The 23,760-nt window shown below is 40.7% G+C and overlaps 2 protein-coding genes across 5 annotated transcripts in view; one reads left to right on the top strand and one right to left on the bottom strand.

The window, feature by feature from the left end:
• Positions 1–54: 54 nt before the first annotated feature.
• On the bottom strand, positions 55–21,004 carry EDARADD (EDAR associated via death domain). 4 transcript variants are annotated; one of them, XR_008972791.1, is made up of 7 exons: positions 15,749–15,898; positions 11,559–11,620; positions 10,830–10,869; positions 8,061–8,149; positions 5,256–5,301; positions 1,797–2,734; positions 55–490 (listed from the first exon to the last, which is right to left on the bottom strand). XR_008972791.1 is itself a non-coding variant. In XM_057414465.1 (6 exons), exons 2-6 carry the CDS (start codon positions 11,559–11,561, stop codon positions 2,358–2,360), a joined length of 555 nt encoding a protein of 184 aa, XP_057270448.1. In that variant the 5' UTR covers positions 11,562–11,617; positions 20,986–21,004; the 3' UTR covers positions 693–2,357. The 4 variants fall into 4 exon arrangements, 3 of the variants coding, with proteins under 3 accessions (XP_057270448.1, XP_057270445.1, XP_057270447.1); XM_057414465.1 differs by lacking the exons at positions 55–490; positions 15,749–15,898 and adding an exon at positions 20,986–21,004 and having other exon boundaries at positions 693–2,734; positions 11,559–11,617; XM_057414462.1 differs by lacking the exon at positions 55–490 and having other exon boundaries at positions 693–2,734.
• Positions 21,005–22,100: 1,096 nt separating this feature from the next.
• Positions 22,101–23,760, top strand: part of ERO1B (endoplasmic reticulum oxidoreductase 1 beta) — a 31,573-nt gene continuing 29,913 nt past the window's right edge. The window contains exon 1 of the mRNA XM_057414451.1: positions 22,101–22,335. Coding sequence (XP_057270434.1) covers positions 22,237–22,335 — 99 coding nt within the window. The 5' untranslated portion in view covers positions 22,101–22,236. The remainder of the gene's footprint in view (positions 22,336–23,760) is intronic.

The following is a 23,760-nucleotide window of genomic DNA, read 5'->3' as shown; positions in this document are numbered from 1 at the left end:
GCTGACATTGACTTTTCAAGGTCTTCAAGGGATCAGAAGGGATCAGGAACAACAGTGTTTCTTCAAAATTTTAAAAGTTTTAGCCATAAAACAGGAAAAGGGGTAGATTCCAGTTGAACACATCCCGATTCAGGAATGCTGCTGCATCATCTCATACTCACATCGTGATTCTTAGGTGAGGGCTCCAGCTCCTTCTTGGACTCCATCTACCAAAGCAGAGCATGCTATAACACCACACACATATAGCTGCGGTATATTATGGGAGAGAAAAGTTGTTGGCATATATGCCAGCACTCTTCACTCAGAAGAACAACTTATACACTGACAAATGATCCTAAATCATGGATATAGTAGGCCCAAGGTATAGGAATTACATTGGACAAGCTGCATTATGAGCTATTTGCATGTATGCAGTGGCTGCCTCTGTAGGTATTGAACATAGCAGGAAGCCCAGCCACAGCAGGAGTCCTCAAAGAAGATTCTAGAGCTCCTGCCTAAAGACAGAAGATTATTTTAAAAAATTAAGAGTTGACAGACATTTATCAGGAAACCCCTTTTTCTATAAGAGAAACACAAACCCCCTGTTTCTAGAAGAGGAACATAAAACATTTGAACTGTAGCCCCAAGAACAATTTCCTCTTTAATATATAGCTAGAAGACTTACTGTTCTAAAGGGTAGCAGCTTTTATGAGGAATGGTTTTTTTTTTAAAAAAAGGTATTAAAAATTCCAGTCTTCCACAAGTTTTAAGAAAAAAAAAAAAATCAAATCTCAAATTTAGGTCAGTCTTTTCCCCTTGAAACTGTACCTTCAGCTTCCTGAAGTCACTAAAATAAAATTGCCACCTCAGAACTAGTGCCTGACATTGAAAATGTTAGTCTTTACTTCCACCTCCTCTGTAACTGTATCACTCAGCATCTATAGTATAGTATTACTAGAGGTCCCTTTTCATTCTCTTAAGAGTAAGAAACTCAGTATACAGCATTAGACTTCCCTCAGCTTTGCTACTAATGCTTAGTAATTTCTACTAGAGAAAAGTAAACAGTGCATCAACCTGTACCCCATTCTATTTTTCTCCCACATCTTGACATACTGTTCACCAGTGCTTTGGTATATACACCTATGTACATATTAGTATTGTCTTGAGATGCTTTTGGTACGGGTAACAACTAGAAGTATTTTAAAGTTACAACATTTTTGTGTGGCATAGCTTAAGTACTTTACACACTGTATTGTGCAACTGATTTTTCAGGAGTTAAACATCAGAATACAGAATAATGGTAGGAAAAATACCAATTTCTAAAATATTTAAAGTGTAAATTGTAATTCATAGTATCAAAATTCTTTGAGAAACATCAGTCCAAACCATTGTAAGTGCTTTAATAACCATCCACCTGGACTGTAGATGAATTTACCTATTAATTTCCCATTAAAGTGGCTTTCATCAATATATAAATTTGTGCTAGTTTCATGCAAGTGTGCAACTACTTCAGCATGAGACAGAAAGTAGGTCAAGCCACAGCATGTGAAAGGGGAAGTTATACTCAATACTAAGGATATACTGTGAGTGAGGCATTAGCTGTCACCTCACACTGCAAAGCAAGAGGCATTCAAGATAAGTGCACTCAGAGTATATATTGTCTTCAAAACTTTGGAAAGTACTTTTTTGGTCCCTATTGGTTATGGGCTGGAAAGTATCTCTGAATTGCATGATTTCTTCTATAGCAAATATATGCCCTGTGATGCAAATAATTATTTTAACACCTATTCTTGTCTAAAAAAGATGTAAAGCTTAACTTGCCTGAACGTGATGTTGAAACACTGGAACAATTGTAGTATGCAAATCCAAACTGCTGCTTGGAACACTGAGGTGTTCCTGTGGCAAAAACAGTATCATAAAGCTTAAAAAGAAAATTAAAAAAAAGAAAAAAATAACACATCTTCTACCAGGTAGAACATACAAAACTGAGGAAGGGCTGCCAGAAAGGCCCAAAGACTTGCCTTCTAGTGGTGCCTTTCCCAGTAGCAACAACACACAACTGACATGGTTCACAAGGACTGCTGTGAAACCAAGGGCTGGCTTTTTCATACCTCCTCTGCTTAGGAAGCCTACAAACAGCACCACAGGAACTGAAGGCATTTATAGACTCAAGAACCAACCTGCATATTCCATCTACTTTTGCAAGGTTATCTTTGCAACCCCGAGGGCACAGAACATATATATGTGTATACAGTACATAGAGCTTACACAGTATACAAACCGTCAGTACAGGCTTTCTCTCTCTCTTGCAAAGGAAACTTCCCATGTAGCAGCTAGTCCCAGCATTTAACACGCATGGACTAACAACTTTCTTTGACCTAGAAGTCATTCTGGTAAGTTCTGTTCCCTCTTTTGGGCCATTCCTCCTCTACCCATTTCAGCAGCACTTTCACAACATCAATTCTCTTATAAAATTTACAGAGATCAATCAGCTGCTCCACAGTCCGGTCACTATTCCGTAGCAAGAACTCCAAGGTGGGACTCTGGGGCTTCTGTTCAAGGAAACACAATTCATCATAAGTCATCCCCCACTTGCTTGCTAAATTCCTCCAGTTTTTCACTGTTGGGTGGCAGGGATCCAGCTTTATCCTCACTGTATACAACAAGTCCTCATCATTGAGCATGTCACTGATGGTTGGTGCACGGAATAAGCACAAGGAGCAGGTGCCATTTTCCTTGCAGGTTTTCTTGAGATCTGCAGTGAGAACCATTACATGGGAAGAAGTTAGGATCTATTGCTGTGGTTTCACCAGGCACACAAAGTTAAAAGCACAAAAGGCTGTAAAGTATTATGTTCCTGTGAATAATTTCAGAGAAAGTCAGAATAGTGACATATAATGCCTTTCCTTATGAAGTACTCATGAAACAGCCACTACACTCAGTGGCTATAATCAAAAGGCGGTAATTTTGAAAGTATCGTATTTATACTTTATAGAAAGGGCATGCAATTCAATCCAGCCAATTCCTTTTTTTTGCTGTTGGACTATGTCACTTCCTCAAATCTGCCATAACCCCTGCTTACATCACCAACAGGATTATGTGCATATGACATGCATCTCATAAACATGTGATGGAGGAAGAAGGAAAAGGTTTTGCACTTCTGAGCTGCTGCCTTCATAACTACATGAGACATTTTCATGAGGAGAATCTCTGCTGACAGCTGCAAACACAACATTTAGTATTTTAAAACAATGAGTAAGTTCAAATGTTTTTTTGCTTTATAGGGCTCTTACAATAATAGATGCCCTGTTCTACCAAGCAAGCCTGTTTAAAATGTACATTATGGAAAGGAAGAAAGTGCATACTCCTCCAGAATACCAAGTTGCTGGATGTAGGTGGTGATATGTTCCAAAATGTGCATCAAATACCAAAAATTGCCATTTTGAGGTCTTCCACACGCACCAGTCAGTATTTCCCCAGTGTGAAACAATGTGGTGTGCAGTGTGAACAATGTGGTGCTGTCAGGCAATATTATATATTAATAACCTGTAAAAGTTTGCAGAAACCAGTTCTAGTCATACTGCTAGTTAAAAACTAATACCAAAACCTTTAACATTGCAGTGGTGTAGGTCACTGTGTGAGCATTTTAGCTGCAAATATGACCTTAACCCTCCCTGCTCCTTTTTGAAGGCAAGGAGAATGCGGTATCTCCAAAGAGTGGTAGATAATGAATGCTGCCTACAAGCACTTTCTAAAGCTTCTTCCCTTCAGCCTTATTGGATAGCTTGGGAAATAACTGGTCCTACTTGGGATGAAACTCTTTGAAAAAGGGACACTGCAATAAGAAAACTTGTATTAATCAAAAGAGTAATTAAAACCAATATAAAACTGTGACACACAATATACAAGTGCTGGATCAGTGCCAGTCTAAGAGACCTGAACTGTATCCCTGGCAAAGGGCAGATCTGGTACTTAATGCCACCTATTCATACAGACGACAGCATCTGTTAAGGTTGTGACTTTTTGTTTTCTTTTGGTGGGGAAGGTATCCTATTTTGGTCGTTGGTTTTCTTGTTTTGTTTTGTGTTTGTTTGGGTTTTTGTTTCATTTGCAGTAATTATTGTCAGATTATGTGAAAAATCCAGAAAGACCATCAAATTGTGAGCTGAATGTAGCTTCTGCACAGGCTTTAGGTTTTGCTTTTAAGGGAAGAACAGGCTATTGTTATTTTTGTAACATTGCTCATCAGCTTGCTTTTTTAGCAGGCCAGAGACAATTTCTGAAGTTTTCAACAAGTTAGGACATGCAGCAACACTGCTGCAGACACATAACTTCATACAAATGCTCAGATTCCCTGCTAAGGGGAAACACATTCTGGTGACAACTTCACTCACAGGTATTCCACAGGCCTTGCAGCTGTTCTGTATAGAAATATCTATGTTAAGTACTCTGTTCTTTTTGTGCACCATAAACTCTTGTTGAAGTGAGACAAAATTTGTTTGCTTCGCTTGTACCAATATCTAGTTACACAAACAAGGCAAAATGAATATACAGTCAAAGCCCTTGCTGAGCCTCTGGCTCAAAGGGCAGGAGAGCAAGCAACCTATCTCAATTTCATCTTACTTTGCTTTGCAAGGATGCCAAAGTAAGTTTTATCTCCAATAGCAGCAGGGATGAAGGTGTAAGGAAAACACAGGGCACAGTTATAGGTAAACAAAACTAAACCAACCTGCTTCGTGTGCTACACTGTGTACAGACTACCAAAAGCATTATAAAAGATCCTGCTTTTTCTAAGAAGCCCTGGTGTTAGATACCGATAAGCAAATGATGACCTAACCACCTAATTGCATGATCCTAATGCTACACAATAGGGCAAGCTTCTTTACTAAGAGGAAATCCTCAGTTGTTCACTGTTAGATTAACAGGGCTGTGTATCATCCACACACACTCCATCCCCAGGACAGCTCATACAATTATGGGATAAAGCCCCACAGCCTTCTGTCAGCTTCTGCTTATTCAAGAGGTGTTTACAGATTTCTTACAAAGGTGGATATACTATATTTATTTGGAAAGCCCAACTCACACATTTTGTATGGTCTGTATTATTGATCACCATCCCCTTAGAACATAGAGGGAGCTATGTTGAGTAAATGACTCTGGTAATGCCTTAGTTTACCAAGGCAGTTCTTGGTTATGACTAATACCAATTTTTAATAAAGTACTTTAAAAGATAACCTAGAAATAAAATATACAGAACAGTAAAGCTGACATATTACCTGCCAGTGAGTCGTCAGTATGGCTTTGCATGTCTTTGTCTTCTGGCTACAAAGCAGAAAACAAATATAAATGAAAGCAAAACAATGTATTTGAACACCAGAATAACTATTTGGCTAATTTACACATGGCAGGAGATTACTTAGAAGAACCCAAGCTATCTGTAAAGTCAGACATAGAATATATCCGATTTCAAGGAATTACTGACAGCCTGCAGTCCTTTCAGACAGCATTCTCATGTTTTGGCTCACAGAACTGCCCTGTTGGTTATACCCACTCAACAATGCCGTCCTTATTAATGATATGCTATAGGGTTACATCTTTTGAATAATACAGTATAAAACCCTCAACAGCTGTTCAACAATTCATATGCTTTTATTAAAAACATTTTTAAATGCTTTGTAATGAAAAAAATCAAGAATTTGCCTGTGATATGCAGCAGTAAGGGATTGTTTCATTTATCTAGGAAAAGTGGAGGAGCTTTTTCACAAACTTCTTCACATACATAGGAAGCTTTTCTAGGCAACAGGTGGACTTGAACATTGCTGACTCATGTGTAACGCTCCTCCTGTTAAAAGTAAACATTCTGTCTGTGGCTTTTTGCCTGCTAATTAAACATCATGAAATTACTTAGCAGCTTAAGTCTGCAACACACATTGTAACATTTCTATTCTTCTATTTAGAGAGCAACATGTAAAATCTAGAAAGGCAGTACCTTGCTCCTAGGACTGCAGGAAACTGCAGCTGCCCTTACATTAACTTTGCGGGTGTGGAGCCAGGTGAAATAGCTTTCTTCTGCTGATGATTTCAAGATGAAAGATTTCAAGACAGGGATTTTCCCCTTTGATAGCTGCAATCAAACATTGTTGATTTTCTGTATCACTTCACCCTTCCAAAACTATCACAGCAGGCTCCTTTACATTTTGCAGGCAGTGCATGCAAACACAAGTCAACTGCGTTAACAACACAGCGTAATAAGATACTCTATTCCTACCTGCTACACCTTGTTTACTAAGAAATCCACTAAAAATAGAATATAGGCAGTTTCAGTTGATGTGGTGAACATGCCATTCACAGTCCAATTATAAAGAAGGTAAACTACCTCAAAAAATATTTAAAGACTTTGCTAGGAAAGGAAAAATTTGCATGCTGTTTTCAGCATTTCTTTATTCCCTGAAAACTGCAAGAACACATGTGCAACATCAGTTCACCTCACAAAATGTCTGCTCTCTGCTTGAGAGACCTAACACTACACATGCCACTTCCAACAGAATAATCCTTGCTATTATATTCTAGTAGTTTACTTTTCCACCAGCACCATTTAAGCTTTCTCTGGACAGAGCTTTTTAAACATGAGCTTTACCTTCATGGCACCACGTGAGCACCAGAAGTTTAAGAAAAATTAAGTCTGGAGATCCTGATTATAATAATTGTCTCCATTCCCACAAATCCCTTAAAAAAGTAGAACATTATTACTGAACCCTGACGAACTAATCCCCAGAGGGATAAATCACCGGGAGAATGAGGAGCTGCCCATCACAGATCCAGCCTCCCCAGAGACCTGTTTGAAAAGCAATAAACAAGCAAATAACAACTAAAGGAAGAAAAAAAAAAGAAAAAAAAAAAAGAGAAAAAAAGTGGCTACCATTCACTTAGTCTGCAATAGCTAAGTTCCTGTCCTGAGCTCCAGAGCTCCAGTAACATTTCCCAGATTCTATGAATTCATGAAAGTTCAAACCATATTGTGAAAGTTAGTATCTAAATGCCTTTAAGAGATGTCATTATACTCATGTCTTGTGGTAAAAAATAACAAGAATGGCTAGTACTGCAAAAAGTACAAAGAAAACCGGAGATACTTACTTGTGCCACACATCTGTTTTAAAAAATTCTATTTTTACTGATCAGTTATAATCCACTTTTATCAAGTCAGATGCACTCAGATTTATTCAAGATAACTTTCTTGTAATGTAATTGCAATAGGACAATGTAGGGTTACTGCCCATGAAAGGAAGTCATTAAGCAAGAATATTTTTTGCCCACTTTAGTCGTGACCTCTACAGGTCTAATGAAAACCCCAAATGATCTCCTCTTGATAACGGGAATAAGACTGTTAGCTCCACCATCTGTGAAATGCATATCAAACCCATGTTTTTTTCCTGATGAAACTCAGCTGGGACTCTGGCATAAGGAACTCCTTTTAATTGTCTTGCTGGAAAATGCTCATTCATTTCTCTTCTCCAAGTTTTCTGCTCAACCCAAAGAGAATCTATTTAAAATTCAGCAAAAAACATTCAGTTGAAAGATGGTAACCATGGAGCACGGAGGTCACTCAGCACTGCCCACCCTACTGCAACATAAGATTTGACAAACACGAGAGTGTTTCCACTATACTAGGAGCTGTGTCCCATATTCAAAGCAGAAGAGTAAAATGCCTCTCGCAGAGCAAAACTCCAAAACCTAGGATTGCTTACTTCTTCACTTATTCTCTGCCCTGGCTCTATTCTCAGCAGGAAAGAGGAAAAGCATGCATGACAAAGCCTTAATTCTTTGTCAGTTCTTCTTTGGAGCATCTTCCACTAATCAAAACTTGTTTAAACTATGAAATACACATGATTATATAACCTTTCTTTTGCTGTTCTCCACAAAAGCTCACTTCATTGAACTCAAAAAAGAGAGTCTATTCCTGATCTGTTTTACTGAGTAATTCCACACTCTCCTGATACAGACGGAAGACAGATTTATTTGTTAACATACTTATTTAAAAAACAGCAATAATTCAGTTTACATTCAGGCATCATTTTTCTTACCTGCTGGATTAGGCCAGAATCTGATGTAAGGGTCTTGATGTTCACAGATGCAATTTCCAGTGTAACTTGATCTGTTAGGTATTCCTCATCTAAGACAAAGATTGTGAAACACTGGTCTTCCACCCAAATACAAATTTAAATATTAAGACTATCAAATGTAAATTACAGGTATCTAACCTATAACCTTTAGCCGCATACCACAGCCACTGAGAAATGCTGGTTTAAAAGCCCTAATATTAACTTGGCAGAGACTTCAACAATCATGCAGAGCACAACGTGTGAATTAAAATAAACCTTGCAGAGACTAGGTATTAGTGTGGCAGTTGCTTTTTAAACAAACACCACACTATTTTTGAAACAAGAGTCATGCTCTTCTTTCAAAAGGCCAAACTGAACCAATATATGAAAGTAGGCTGAAGACAACTGTTCCAAGTCACTGTAATTTTTGCTTTGCTTTTCTTGTCACACTTACAGTAACAATTGTTGAAATACGGACTACACAAATATTTACCTTTTATTCCACCCTTTTGTAAATTAAGCTCATACTACTTATCGCTACTACACAGGAGTTTTCCAAAGTGCTGAAGTAATCTATTTCAGTGTGTTTATTGACTGACCTGGAAGCCCACTGAAAAGCACAACATTCCCCAGAACAGCATAAACTTTATTTACCTTTCAAGCCTTACTTCAGCCCTCAAAACAAGGTACAAGTGATATATAAGCCCTTTGTGAACCTTGTGCAAACAGACAAATTTCACTCTGCGTGATTAATATAAAACCATTTGCATAATTCCCGTGTCAGGTGCTGACCAACCATTAACACAGCATTAGAAGAGATTATATTCTACACGTTTTTACACACAAGTAAGCCATAGTGATGGCTGTTTGTAGTGCTCATGCCTTTCCATTTGCTGTTTGTTTAATGGTAAGATCTCATTAAAGAATAGCTGCTTATGAATGATCAGATAGCAGAAACATGGCATAGCTCCTCATCTCACTCAAGAAATTGAGCTGAATCAAAGAATTTATCCTTACACTTGGAAGAAAAAAAAAACCTAAAATTAATTTTCCTCTTTTTCTGGTCTTGTAACACTGTTGGAACTTAAAGCCAAATTGCATTCCACCCCCAGCAGGATAAATGCTTAATGAGGATCACCTTTATTCTTTACGACTGTAGGTCCAGAGACAACAACAAAAATAATAATAAAAACCAAAAAGGTCTGGCTGAAAATGCAGAGCATGGGCACCAACATTCCACTTCCTTTGAGTGGAAAAAATTTGTGTGAATTTGTTTCATATTTGAGCGGAGGTAGAATTATAATCAAATCATGATGTAAACATTAAGCCTACTCTACTCAAACATTAAATCTGAAGCAAACATAACTTTGTGTTACAGAGAAACAGACATGCACATTGATACCAATTTTTAGCTCACAAATTCATATTTCTAAGTATGCATTTTTACAGAAATAGTTTTGAAAAATCATTCTCATAAAAAAATTTAAACCACGGAAATGAACAGAATACCAAGAGGTAAAATGTCAACTACATTAGTATTCACATGAAAATAAAACTGAGTTCACTTCCTTTCTACAGAAAGTGCTGAAATTTCTACCTCCTCTCGGCAATCTTTTTTATATTAAATGCATTTAAAACATGCAATCTCTGATTTCAAACAACTTTCACAAATTCAAAATTTAGGAATTTATCTAATTTATTTTGAGGAGGACATAATGTCACAGGTGAAATAAAGAACAGGACATGACAAAGAATATTACAGAGAAATTGATTTAGTATTAATAAACACTTTTGAAGGAACAAACCACCTGCCTGCAAATAAAGTAATTATGATTTCAAATAGTCTTCATCCCGCATTCTCCTTCCCTACTGAGCAGCAATTCTGAGAAGATGCTCTTTTCCTCTGGCTGGCTCCCTCAAGCCCCCAAAGTAGTCTCTAACCTTCTTTTAACCCCAGTGGTACACTGCTTACACAGCAAAAGCTTCCACTGTGACTAGCTTCTGCATGGTTTCCTGCGTCTGTCCCTACTGCAGTCCTGCTGTGCAACACAGGATGGAGAACATACTACCTGCAGAACGCTCCTCAACTGAGCCTCTGCAGTGTATTCCATGGGCAAAAGCCAATGGTGAAGCCTAGGATGACAAAAAAAAACAAAACACGCCACCTGTCAAGGAAACCATAAAGGAGATATTCACACTGTGTAATCCAAGTATTTGACTTCGGTGCAATACAGAACCTGCACTCCAGCACCTCATTTTCAGTGAAAATGAATTCAGATGCTATTAATACCTGACAAAGGTAAAAGATGGCATGAGGAGTTGATTTCTTATGGAGCTGAGAATGCAATCAGAGGCAAGAAACCTGGAAGGTATTTCTGGATTATATTTCTGATAATCTGAAGGCACTGGTAATTTCCTCAAATCCACCTTCTAACACTATTGTGTTTCTACCATCTGTCCTCTGCACACTGTTTTTCAATGGCAGCACTGTATTTTCCTTCCAGAGTGAGAACCAAGATCTTCTGAGGATAGCTTTAAACTGACTTTTTCATCAAAATTAAGCTTTGGAAGGAAATTTCAGAAGTTATATATAAACTGACTCAAAAATACACAAGATGACACTGCATTTAAAACATATGAATCTAAGAAAAAAAGTAAGATATTTCAATGTGTAGGGTAACACCAACTGTTTTACTGCACATAATAACACAGATCTGTAACACCTGAACAGACAGAACTCGCAATACTTACCTTTAGGAACTCCTGTGTCTTGAACAGGGTATTTTTCAGTCTATCATAAAAAGGCAAGAGACAGGTGTTTGTTACTTTTGAGTGTAATTGTGCTGGAGAAAGAGTATGTGACAACGCATCATTATAGTTACATCCCTTAAATTGTTATCTGTTGATCTGTCTACAATCACATATAGTAACACTCATATTACTGTTATCTGATATATCAGCGTAAGACTGGCACACTTAATATCCTAAGACATAAAACCTTGTCATAAACGGTGTTGATCTGCCAGCAAGCACTAGAGAGCGCTGTTTGGTCCCTCCCCAGGTTCACTCATGCCTGCTGTCTTACGCTGTTCCCATGACTTCAACTCATCAGATAAAATAGGTACAGGAAGGAGTAACCCTTAGGACAATTGAAATTTTAAGGCCTAAGTGGGTTTTCCTATCCCTCCAACCCATATACTACAGAAGAATGTCAGTCACCAATCTTCAACTAAAAAGAAAAATGGTACTGTGAAAGCCTGCTCAGCTGGTATCATCCAATTCAACTTATCTACATATTGGTATTTTTACTTTAATTGCACAAGGTTAGTAAATTAAAATTTAATGCAATCATACAGATAAGCAAAACCCCATATATACTCACAGTTTAACATTCTTGAATGTTTTACCTCAGTTCTGCATTACATAGCTAACTATAGAGAACTATAATGATTTGAACTCCGTTAGACTCAAAACACATACCATTGTTAATGAAAGAGTGCTTGGATCCGTATCCTCCACTGGCTCTTTTGCTGCATGATCTGCTGGGAATAAGAAAGCTTTATCACTTTGTAATCTCAAAATATTTCTGTCTGGGAATTCATATTTTGCTTTTTTCTTTGACCAAGATAAGCCATTGCAAGCATTATGTCAAATTACATTTCCACAAGAAAACGTGACAAACTGGAAAATGACAGAGCTACTAGCTCATAGATGAGAAATTATATGCAACAAGGAAACCCAACTCTAAGATAATGAAAAACAGACTTAAATGAAAATTCTAAATTCTTTTTAGTAAAAGAAACAAATTTTAAACCACAAAATAATTCAGGAATAAAGGATAAAATCCAGTAAAACTGCTACAAGCTGTTTTGTTCTCCTAATGACAACACTCTTTTCCTCAAAGCAGTAATTCAAATAGTGAACATACCCACTACAACAAAAAATAATACTATAATAAACAGCAGATAGTACAAAACCTAGTGAAAAACATATCTGAGGTAAACATTATTTGTATACAATAGAATCATAAACTTCAATTATATTAACATCAAAAGAATACAAGAATAAATCTTCGTAGTACTTACAGATGATTCAAGGTTGAAACGTCAACCCCTCTACATCAATGGCTAAATTGACAAGTACTAGTGGTGTACTGACCAGAAGCACACAAAGAATCCAAAACAAATCTCATACAGAAGTCAGGATTCACAAACCACTCCTGTAATTCAACAACATCCTGCCATTTCCTCAAGAAAGAAGTGATTTGAATCAGTATTTGGTGATTACCTTCTCCCAATTATAAAAATCAGTGCATTTAGAACACAGGCCCAGAAATCAATTCCAGAAATTAATTTATAAACACTGTGTCCCAACATAGCACAGAACTGTTTATTTTGGGACCACATCCTACAAATATACTCAGTACAGTACAACAACAAGCTAAAGCATTTGACAACACAAGATAGTACAATAAACAGGCCTGAAAATAAAAAAGGTGCCAGCAGTGAGACAGAAGCAGCCCCACGGCTCTTGGACAGCGCCATCCTCCCTCCTGCTTCTGTGATACAGCTGCAGCAGTTCCTGGGTGTCTGGTGCTGTGCCCAGGCCCTCTTTGCAAAGTCAGGAGGAGTGTTTCCCAGTGCTAGTGCCCACAGAAAATACACCCACACTGTCGAGGCAGGAGGCGCACCATAAGAGGGGGCACACCTACGAGGCTTGAGCACACCCTTTGCACACAGGCACACTGAGTGTTTTAAGAATTCAGAGGTCTATGAAACTTCAGATAAGAATGTTCACACTACGGTACAAAGTTTAGGAAGACATATGTAGAAGACGTAAAAATCCCAAGCCAAACCCCATATTCCTGTCACACGCACCTTTTTTTGTAAATATGATAGAAACATTGTATTAACTGAATGTTCTGGATAAGGCCTGCCTTGATAGCAAGGGGCAGCACAAGCTGCCATAATCTTCCCAACTCAAACACAGAGAGACTGAGAGTCAGACTGGGATATGAGAAAACACAATAAACTGTTGTAAGACCCTGCATGACAGCAGGGGCAAAAACAGAGGATGCAACTGGGAACTGTCGTGGAGAGCCGCAAAGGAACTGGAAAGAGAGCTGGGGCAAAGAGAGAAGCCTACCCTGTGAAGGAAAGCTGAAAAACAACAACAAAAGCTTCAGGGTAGAAGACCAGCCCAGGTATCCCTAGTCTCACTGTTCCTTCTTTGTCAGCTAAGACCCAACAAACCCAATGTCAAAGCACGCAGCTTATCGTCAATTTATTCTGAAGGCTTCACAGCTCCTCCTTATGGATTCTTAGATGCATTACAAAAAAATAAAAACCTTCCTTCACTCTTGTAATATAAAAGAAGCCTTGAGGTATCTGAAAGCAGAGCCCACAAAAGGTCCATGCCCTGGTGAACCCTGGTGGCTACTGCAGCTATGGTAAGGGCTTTATCCGTTGTCTTCTGTTATATCTCCAAGATACAGCCAATGTACATTACAACACTGGTAATTTAATTTTCACAGTCCAGAGGGAAGCACTGGAAAAATGAGAGAAGCCCCAAGAACACAGTCATTAGAAATAAGGACTTCACAGACCCCAGGGTGCCTGTACAAGAGGTGCTAGGGTGTACCACCCTGCAAGGTGGCACCTTTAATTGCCTCCTGCTTTCTAAGGTCTTGCACAGAAACACAGTCACTGTGAATCTCTATCTTTGTAACACTTTGTATCTTCCTGAGTATCCATCCTGAAAAATATTTTAAAACAGATTTCCTGTATCTCAATTTGTTCCCTTTTGTTTTTCTAGTTCTCTGTGAAGAGCAGTAATTTCCATGGGTTTTAGGTTGTAGAGTACTACCAAGTCCCAGCATTCTCTGTAAGCGGCACGTATATGAATATTTGTACCTAAGAATAAAGGCTCCACATACGGGGCTGCAAGTAATTCACCATGGTCTTGTTGACCAATGATAATAGGCAGGTAATTTGAAAACCACAGACTTAATATTTAGTTCTGAACAAGGCAATTAAAATGCCATGTCCCCTTTCTCTTTCCTACAGCACTCTGCAGCTCATGTCATACAGCTGGATGCAGGTGCACAAAACAGCAGGGTGGAAAGTTCACTGTCCATCTCAAATGTAAAACATCCACAGTTTTGCATGTTGAAAGGCCAACAGGAAATCCAGGTATCATCTGACTGACTATTCATTGCAGACTGTCTGATTTCATAGTCACTTTGGCAGCCTGTAACATTATCTGTGATCCCTTATAAAAGTCACTATCACTGTACTGCCCACTGACAGCATACAGCCACATTTCCTGCAGGTCTGTATTTACTTCCCCACACTTCTGCCAGGAACCACACGTGAGTTGACTCAGATGGACATAAATCAGCACATGCAAATCCACTTGGACAAACATACATCAGGCTCTATGCCTGCTGCCAAGGTTCCCTTCTGCTGCACATCCCCTGCATGCTGTCAGTGGCTGCCACAGCTCTTCTGCCTGAGACCATCCAGCATAATCAGTCTGCAACCGGAACAGTGGACTTGTACCCATCACTACTGTTTCTCTTTGTTCAATACTGACACTCTTAACAGGGGTGCAATGCTATGCACTTACCAGTGTGAACAATCTGTCAATTTTATATATACACAGATGTATATATATGCCTATGCATATACACATTCAAACTTCTAATCCTACATCTGCTCTTGCGCCTTTTATTGGAAAGAAGTCTGAAGGAGATCACAGCATTTTGACCATTAAGCAGGAGGAGATTCACAAAGCAACATGAAGCAGAGATGGTATTCCCCCCATTACAGGTCTTTTCTTGCAACACAGCATTGACACCACCAGTAGCAAATGAAGCACATAAGGTCTACTGCAGTTATGTATTCAAACATACACACCAAGGTTGGCCATATACATTAAAAGTACAACTCACTACAACGCAAAGTGATCACCATAGTGCTAATATCGTTCACAAAAATGAACCCTTTGATTAAACCCAAATCAACTGGTGCTTTGATCAGAGGCACATGAATTTCAGATTTGAATAAGAGGAGGAAATACAGCAAATAATACTATAATATCTGGTCACCTGAAAAATCCAAGTCCATCATTTTTGAGCATTTTTGTTTCCTGTTAACTACTCAAAACTTTATCACTGACTGAGCAGATCCATAGGGAGAAGCTGTGATGCCGGCACACCTAAGATGAGGTACTCAAGCCATTTACACCGTTAGCCACACACGTTAAAGAGTTTGGACTTTCAAACACCCGGAGTGTAGGATTTCATGAAAGTGTCTTTTCAGTGTGCTGTTAGCAAGCACAAGCTAACCTACACACTAAACACCGGCGCAGGCTTGACAAGACAAGTTGCACTAAATCACATTAGCAGAGCACATGATAAATTATTACCATGCTTAATTAGCGTGCGCGGAGGGGGAAGGGCGCAACTAATAAACCCTTTTAACCTCCCCCGGGGCTAGGCTCCCGTGAGCCACGGCCGCAGGTTACCCCCGGGCGGGGTGGAAGCGGGGCGCAGTGGGCCGCACCGCGCAGCCCCGAACTCCCGGCGGTGATGGGGGAAGGCGCTCGCATCAGACGCAGCCGCCACCCCTCCCGCCGCCTCCCCCTGCCGCCGGCGGGGTCCTCCTCACCTGGGGGCAGTGGGTCCTGCGGAGCGGCCATGAGGCGAGCAGGGGCGGCGGGTCCCAGTGCGAGGAACGAGCGGCAGCCGCCGACGTGCCCGGAACCACCGCCGCACTGCACCGCCCCCTTCCTGCCACCGCCCCGCTGCAGGTAGGGCCCGCCGCGGGAGGGAGGTCCCACCTCGAGCGCTGCTCCCGCTGGTGCCGAGTGCGGCGGCTGCCTGGGGGCCCGCACTTCCCAACAGGAAACACCACTCTCCCACGGATACGTCGGGTTAATTTTGCGTGAGGCTTTGAGCAGCTTGGTCGAGTAGAGGGTATCCCTATCCATGGCAGGGGGTTGGAACTAGATTATCGTTAAGGTCCCTTCTAACCGAAACCATTCTACGGCTCTATGATCCAACTCCTTCGAGTGGAAGGCGCTCGACAGTGTGAAAACTCTGTTCAGTTACGGCCCCAGGCAAGGGGTGCATACTGTGGCTTGTCGAGTAATACTAGTTTGAACCTAAGGGAAGTTATTTCAGCAATATAAAATCAAGTGCTTGCTGTCCTGCTCTTACAGATATTTACATGCCTCAATAACCACCTGCAGACATAGAAAGGTGGTCTTGACCTGCAGATGGCTTGCACTGCCTGGGTACAGTTAATTCAAGTTTTGCAGAGCAACAATCAAACTGCACTGTTTTTTTTTCAGAAACACCAAAAATCATCTTTTTATGCTACAGGCACTCCAAATACCGTGATGATGTCAAATCTTTGTATATAATTGGTTCGGGTCCCCACTGTCATCTCTGGCAAATTCTCTTACTTAATATACTTAAAGTAATACAGATTTCTTAAATGGGGTCTATGCATGAAACCACTTTCTAAATAAGAAAGTCACATATTGCTATTTATTGTGCAATACAAACAGAAGAAACCAGCCACATTTGTGTGTTAGTCATCTTCCTCATCTATTAACAAGGTAACTTTATGGCCACATTCTACTCTCTTATACTGGGAGAGTTCCAATTCAGTCAACTGGCTTGCACTGGAATACTAAAAGTAGCCTTTGGTCCATATAACACATTAAAAACTGAGTGTCCCACAGATTGTTTTCATTTCTCATGCATGTTACAAATCTAATAACCAAAACAAAAAGAAAAAACAAACCCCACCAACCAAAAAACCCTCAAAAAACAAAAAACCCCACAACATCCAAAAAAAAAAAAAATCAAAGAAACAAAAAACAAACAAAAAAAAAACAACACAGAAAAACCCCACCAAAACCCCAAAACCAAACTTACAAAGATTAATTTCAGAATTTAGATTAACTACAGTGGCTTTTCGTGCTATTTGGCTTTTCATTAACATCAATAATATTAAGGTTCTTCAATGATTCTGGTACTGAATTTGTGCATTCTTGTAGAAGAGCAAGTCTTTGTGTTATCCTACCAGTGGGAATACTGACATGGTTATTTGGAAGATACAGAGCATCACCCTTATTTTGCCTGAGACAAATGGAGGTTTTGCCATTAGGTTATACACGCACTCACATGTATATCTCTAAATATCTTAATCTCCAAGGTAGAGCTAACAGATCACCAACATTTCTGTAATTTATGATGTATAAAACCCAAAGAAGTATTCTTTTTTAGGCATATTACTGGAGTCTGGCTGTCCAAGATATGGGTTGACTCTGTTATTTTCCACATTAATACTGAATATCATTCTGAAAGAACAGAGGCATTTCTTAGTTTCAAAGGGCAACATCAAGTCTAATTAGAAATAAAATTGCTGATTCTGTATGCTTGCTTAGATTTCCTCAGAGGCACAATGGTTTTAGTGATGGATAATCAGCCTGAGAATTAAGAGGACCAACAAAGTGTATTCTTACCAACACAGGTCTGAATAAATGCCAGAGTAGTAACTGGAGCCTCTCCTATAACTGTAATGAATGACAAAGCCACAGTAGAGCTAAGAATTTTCTGGATTTTAAACCTGCCAAATTTTACCTCAGTAAAATGAATGCTGTATCTGCCCTCAGGACTTGCATATATGTGCTGCCTCTGTGTGCTACTTGGACTACTGGCTTTAACCCCAGAAGTAGATATAGTCAGTGACTAAAAAAGCTTTGGAGAAATATATATATAATCCATATAAAAATGTATTTATTAATGTCATTCAGAATACCCCTAATGTACTATTGTTACACAGGTGGCCGTTAACTGCAGAAACATACACAGCATCGGTACTGTGGTCTGCACCAGGTTTTACCATCAACATAGCATTTACTCTTCTGATAACTTACAACATTAAATCTTCCTACATCAGAATTAAAAAATTACTTCAGTAAACAATCACAAAATAAGTATAGCTGAACAACACGTCAGCAACCAAAACTGGTTAATGTTGTTAAAAATTGTGTATTTTTAAAAGTGTATCTGTAAATCACACCAGCTTTTCAATCTGAAACAGATTTTTGAACAAATTATTCATTAATAATTCTTTAAAATAATGAAATTTAATACTATAAGTGAATAGTCTAGATAACATTACTGCCTCAAAACTTAGGTTAGTCATCATAATTTAGCAGTTTTTTTCCTAGTACTGAAGGAAGAGTCTGCAATTACACAGAAGTATCTCTAGAGCACTGTCAACAGTACCGTTTAATTTGGCTGTTGCATGCCTGTTCTTGTATCATTGTTTAATGAGTGATACAGAAATCTTTGTTTGTTACTTAACTGACCCATCCAGAAAGTCAGCAATTATTTTAGCAAAACTAAATATAACTGTATCATAAAAACTAAATCCAGTAAAAGATAACTTTAAGTAACAGCATTCTCTAAAACAGATTATCTTTCTCATCAAATTTCTATACTTAAGTAAAATCTAAAGATTGTCTTGCTGTAACCCTGCAAAGTGCTAAATTCAGTGTAACTAATGATGTGAAGAGTTCAGCATTTTGTAAATCTCCACTTAAATACGGCATTAATATTTTCAAACAGTTTTTACAGATCAAGTCTACAGATGCCTCTTCTCACCCCTTTCCTGGCCCCATCAAAAAGCTGCTGTATTTGATGAGCACAGAAACTTCTCCCTAAAATCTGCAAACTATCCAGTAATACATAGCCAGTTAATTTATTGCTCGAAATAGCAATTAACCCACAGTCTCAAGGGATTTCCTGCCTTCTGAGTACAAGGCTGCAGATGAAGCAGTTTTCATCCCATGGACAATATATTCCTCTCCAGCAGAATATGATTGCTATTTCCCCAACACACCCCTTTCCCCACACCTAAAAAAAGACAAAAAAAAAAAAAAAGATGAAACACTTTTTGTTTTAACTCATCATCTATGGCTTTTCCCCATGGAAATAAAGAACTTCTGTTCCTGATTACAATACCACTAACACAGAGGAACAGTATAACCTTCCCCCTGACAAGGGTTGCTACTAGGGATGGTAACTGTGGGCCTGCAGCAATCTTGTTTTTTCTTCCTCATTTCTTTGATTTATACATTTCAAACATCTTTATCTAAGGACATTTGTATTGAGTAAAATACTTCTGTTTCAACGTAAGCTCTTCAACGGTAATGTATTGCAGTACAGTTAGGAAATACCTCCCTGCATTTTCTTTCCTGGATATCCTATCGATAACTTTCAATTATCAGTTGAAAATTATCTATTTTCAATTGTCAGTAGCTTCAGTGTGTTACTAAGCCAGTTTTTAAAAATTCTGAGGTTGTTTTGGGGTAGGAATAATTAACCAGGACCTAAAAAGTTAAAACTACTTTCTTTCCCAATAATGATATTGGTCTGTTGTTTTACAGTTGTACAGAGATGTCACAATTTTGACATTTGACAGAAACATTATATTGGGCCTAACTACAGCTGGATAAAACAGGGATTTGGGTGTACGAGTTCTTCAGTTGTAGCAGGCCGGACAGACCACAGCACTCACATGCCCCACTACTTGTCTGCTTTTTATTTGTCTGTAGTCACATGAGATGGTTTACTAACAGTTCTCACCCACAGCTTTGCCTTGCTGTCAAATCTTCATAACTAGGCTACCACAAGATGTTCCATTGCTCAACAGGCACCACACTCCCACCGCTCCTGTTTGCCAGACTTAATCAGAAGTCTGAATCAGAAGTTTGTGATGTATTGATCCCTCTGGTTTACTCTCCTAAGTTTAGAAAGGTCTCACTCAAATGTTACTTTGGAAAAATAAATACAGGCAAAAGCTTCAAGGGCAAAAAGTTTCCAAAATCCACGTCACATTACTGAAATCTAGTTCATGAACTTGGAAAATTTGCTGGGATTTACCAAACTTCTCCTAACATGAAACGTGAAGCCAGCCTCTTTGCCTGACTGTTCACTTAAATTAGTCTGCAGTCATTTCTGAGACACGTTTTTACACTGGTGATGAACACAGATCACTATTTCTGTGTGCACCCAGAGTGTATAAACTCAATTCTGGCAAGCAAGAGCTGACTAAAAAGCACTGATTCAGCAGAAAGTAGAAATAAATTCTCATTTAATCGTTCCCAAATGATAGGTGTACTGTCTGTACTTCAGAGAGGAAAGGAAGGAGCCATTACATCATCTCTCCGAGACCAAACTGTAAAACTACAGCCTACTCCGTTTCATGCTCTCTGTATAGCTAGCTATCCTTCAGCTTTTCAAGACATTTTCAGCAATGCAAAATCTGTGACATACTGACACTGAAGGACAAATATAATGGGAAACTAAATTAATGTGTAAGTAAATCACAATGGCAAATCTGAAAACTTTTAAGATGAGAGTCACCCCAACTTTAAAGTTTGCTTCCAAACTCTGGTAGAGGCACAGTCTCCTCTAACTGAACAAGGGTAGCAGATGGACTGAAAATAAAACCCTAATTCTAGCAACCCTGCACATGAAATCAGTGCAACACTCATCTTCTTGCAGGAAATTCACTTTGCAATTCTGGAAGTGAATTACAGATACTCATTTAACTGTTGGAAGCAAAAGACTGTGCTGAGCTGCTTAGGGTTGGTGGTGGTTGGTTGTGGGAAATTTTAGGGTGTTTGCATGTTTTTGGGGTTTCTTAATTTTTTGAAAAGAAGCAGCAGTAAAAGCCTCAGACCAGTTCCAATAGCTACTGGCAAAGCACAGCTAGACAAACTCAGCTGATGTCATCCCATAACCAACTGTGCCAAACAGTCTCCCCAAGGGGTCGTAGGAAAAAAAAAAGTAAGGTGTAGCTAAACTTAACTAAGCAGCCACCTCAAGGGGCCCTCTCTTCTTCCTACTGGGATATGTATGCACCCTTGCCTCCTCTCTGGATCACGTAGAGTGAGGAAGCAGACATGAGTGAGCCAGTTCAGCTGGCTGCTCTGGCAGAAAATTATCCCTAGGATAAAGAACATACAAATCACTCAAGCAGCTGAGTTAACATGCAGCTTCAGGAGCGCTAGCTCAGATACAGGGGAGGAAGGAGAGATGGATGGAAAAACAGTACTGCCTCTTTCCACACAACTCAGTATTTCATTATCTTAGCTGCAATGTAAAACCATATCCGAAAGCATCTTCTTAACGTCTTGTACCTTCACAGTAGCCTGTGCCTCCCAGAAAAAAAACAAAACAAAACAAAACCAAAAAACCTGGGAGGAGGAGGTGGGTGTTGCAACTAAAAAGAAAAAAAAATTAAAAAAAATAGCCAACGAATGGAGAGCCTGTAGTTTTTCAATTAACTTTCAGCCTTGCTCTCAAAGGGAACAAGAATCAAACAAGGCAAAAATAATGAGGTGAGCCCATCTTCGCATATACAGCTTCTCATAAAAGAAACCGTGCTAAGAGAAAAAGCAGTGTGACCCGAAAGAAAAAAAAAAAAGCCCCTTTTAAACAATAAACGCGATTCAGCGCTCGGGCTCCTCCCCGCACGCCGCAGGTGCGAACACACGCACAGTCTCTCGCAGTACTTCTGTCTCGGTCGCACACCCGGCTGAGGCAGGACGCGGGCACCCCCGAACACCGGACGCTTCATGCCTCCCCTCACGCTCACTCCGCGCAAGGAGCGGGCCCTCCTCCACCGCGCGCACGCGCCCCGCGGGCCCGCCCTTCGCCGCTTGTTTTGGAGGTGCGCGTGGTCCTCCCTGATTGGGCGCCGCGTCGGGCCCCGCCCCGGCCCCGCCGCCGCCAGGGGCTGCGCGCGCGGACTACGGCTCCCGGGGTGCCGCGCGGCGGCCGGAGGAGCCGTGGCTCTTGCGGGTGGCGGCTGCGCGCGAGGAGCGAGGGTGTGCGCGCGCGTCGGTGCTGTGGCGGCGGCAGCGCGCGGGCAGGTTGAGGTGAGCGCGGCGCCCCCGCCCGACGGGTCCCGCCGCAAACGGGAACGGCCGCGCAGGGAGGAGACCCTGCCGCCGCCGCTGCCTCCCGACTCCTCCGTCGCTTTCCTGTGGCGGCAGCGGCTGCTGCGCGGCGGGGCGAGGGCCGCCCTCCCCCGTCAGCCGCGGCGGGTGGAGCGGCGGCAGCAGCAGCATGAGCGGCAGCGGTGCTGTGCGGAGTACAGCGGTGAGGGCACGGGTGGCAGCGCGGCTGCTGGCGGTGCTCGGCTGCGTCGTGACAGCTAAGGCCCAGGTAGGAGCCAGCGGTGGAACGATGCGGCGGAGCCCTCTCATGGCGGGGGAGGAAAGCGGGAAGAGAAGCGTGGCCGGGCAGGGATGTCCCAGCGGCCGCGGGCAGGGCTGGGGACCCGTGCTTGAGGGAAGGGAGAGCAGAGATCCTCCTTGTCGTGGGCTGGAGGAGGTCGCGAGGGCGCTTCGGAGGGTCGTGGGGGAGAGGGCAGCTTCGGGGCCGAGTCTTGTGCAGCCTCCCCGGCTGAGAAGTCGGCGGATCTTCCGCTGAAGTCTGCAGCCCACGTCCTTCCTATTCTATACCGTGCGGTTCCTCCTTTCTGGGGTCCAGTGCGGGACCGGTCTGTGGGCCCCCGCTGCTGCCGTCAGGGGAGAAGTTGGTCGATTTGGGAAGCACTGCTGGTACACGTATATAACGGTCCAGACATACAGAGGAGTTGTTTCATGTAGCTAAATCTGCTTGTTGTCTGTGGGGTGTTGTGTTGAAGAGTTCTGGGTTGCATCATACCCTTGACTGTAGGCAGAAACTTTGATGTACTCATGAAGTTGGTGAGAAGCCATATGGTCAAGTGGAAATAGCAAGGGCCCGGCTTGGCTTGTGTTTAGGTCTGTGTCTATTTGCCCACATTGCAGAGGAGGATGAGAATGCTGCTGCTTTCTGTAAATTGTCTTTACAGTTTCAGGAGGGCAGGTGTCTCAAGTTGAGAGTTTGCTATTCATCAGCAGTGTGACCGTTCCTGAAATAATAGTTCATGTCAAGTAGGGAAGGATTTTAGCTGGGTCAAAGACATTAGAGCGAGTTTATATGGAAAGTCACAATGTCCATGTGGAGCAAAATTTGGCTTCTGTATCCTAACATTATTTTTCACATGTTTTTTAAATTTCTGCTTTGTATAACATGCTGTATTGTAAGTGACCATGCAAAGTAATGACTAGTCTAGCATATAGCTTTAATTGCAGGGTTGGTTTTTTTTGTTGTAAGTCAAGGTTTTACCCGGTTTAAAAATCCATTATTTTAGAAGCTGGTTTAGTGTACCTAAATGCTAATTGAATTTGAATTCTGAAGGAAGCCATTAACTGGCATGGTTTTATTATGACACTTGGCAGAGGGATTGGTTATTGCTATTCCAGCAAATTGTCAGCATATTGTATTTAGAGTTTAAATACTTTGTATTTGACTTACACAGAGAAAAGATAAGCTAGCTAGTAGTTCTTGGAGTTGTTACCTATAGCTTTTCTCTCGTTCTGCGACTATGGCAAAGTAAAATATTAAGGAACAAAACAAGGTGTCCCTTGGTCTTCTAATTGTTGAAGCAACTTAAGTACAACCACCTGATAACACTAAAAAGGTTGGCTGTATGAATAGACTGCTCATTAGTGCATGCGTTTATTCAGTTTTTTCTTAATGTTAAAGTACTGAATACATTTC

This window comes from Pezoporus wallicus, unplaced genomic scaffold (assembly GCF_028554395.1).
Source record: "Pezoporus wallicus isolate ANWC-B61680 ecotype Strahan unplaced genomic scaffold, APGP_CSIRO_Pwel_v1 contig_8042, whole genome shotgun sequence".
Taxonomy (NCBI): Eukaryota; Metazoa; Chordata; class Aves; order Psittaciformes; family Psittacidae; genus Pezoporus; species Pezoporus wallicus.
This window is presented reverse-complemented; position numbering and strand designations above follow the sequence as displayed.

Coding starts and splice junctions, on each gene's coding strand:
- EDARADD (XM_057414462.1), bottom strand. CDS start 15,779: ATGGCCGCTCCGCAGGACCCACTGCCCCCAG. Junction 8,150..10,829: donor AGACACAGGAGTTCCTAAAG/GTAAGTATTGCG, acceptor TCTTTGTCTTAG/ATGAGGAATACCTAACAGAT. Junction 5,302..8,060: donor ATTCTGGCCTAATCCAGCAG/GTAAGAAAAATG, acceptor TCTGCTTTGTAG/CCAGAAGACAAAGACATGCA.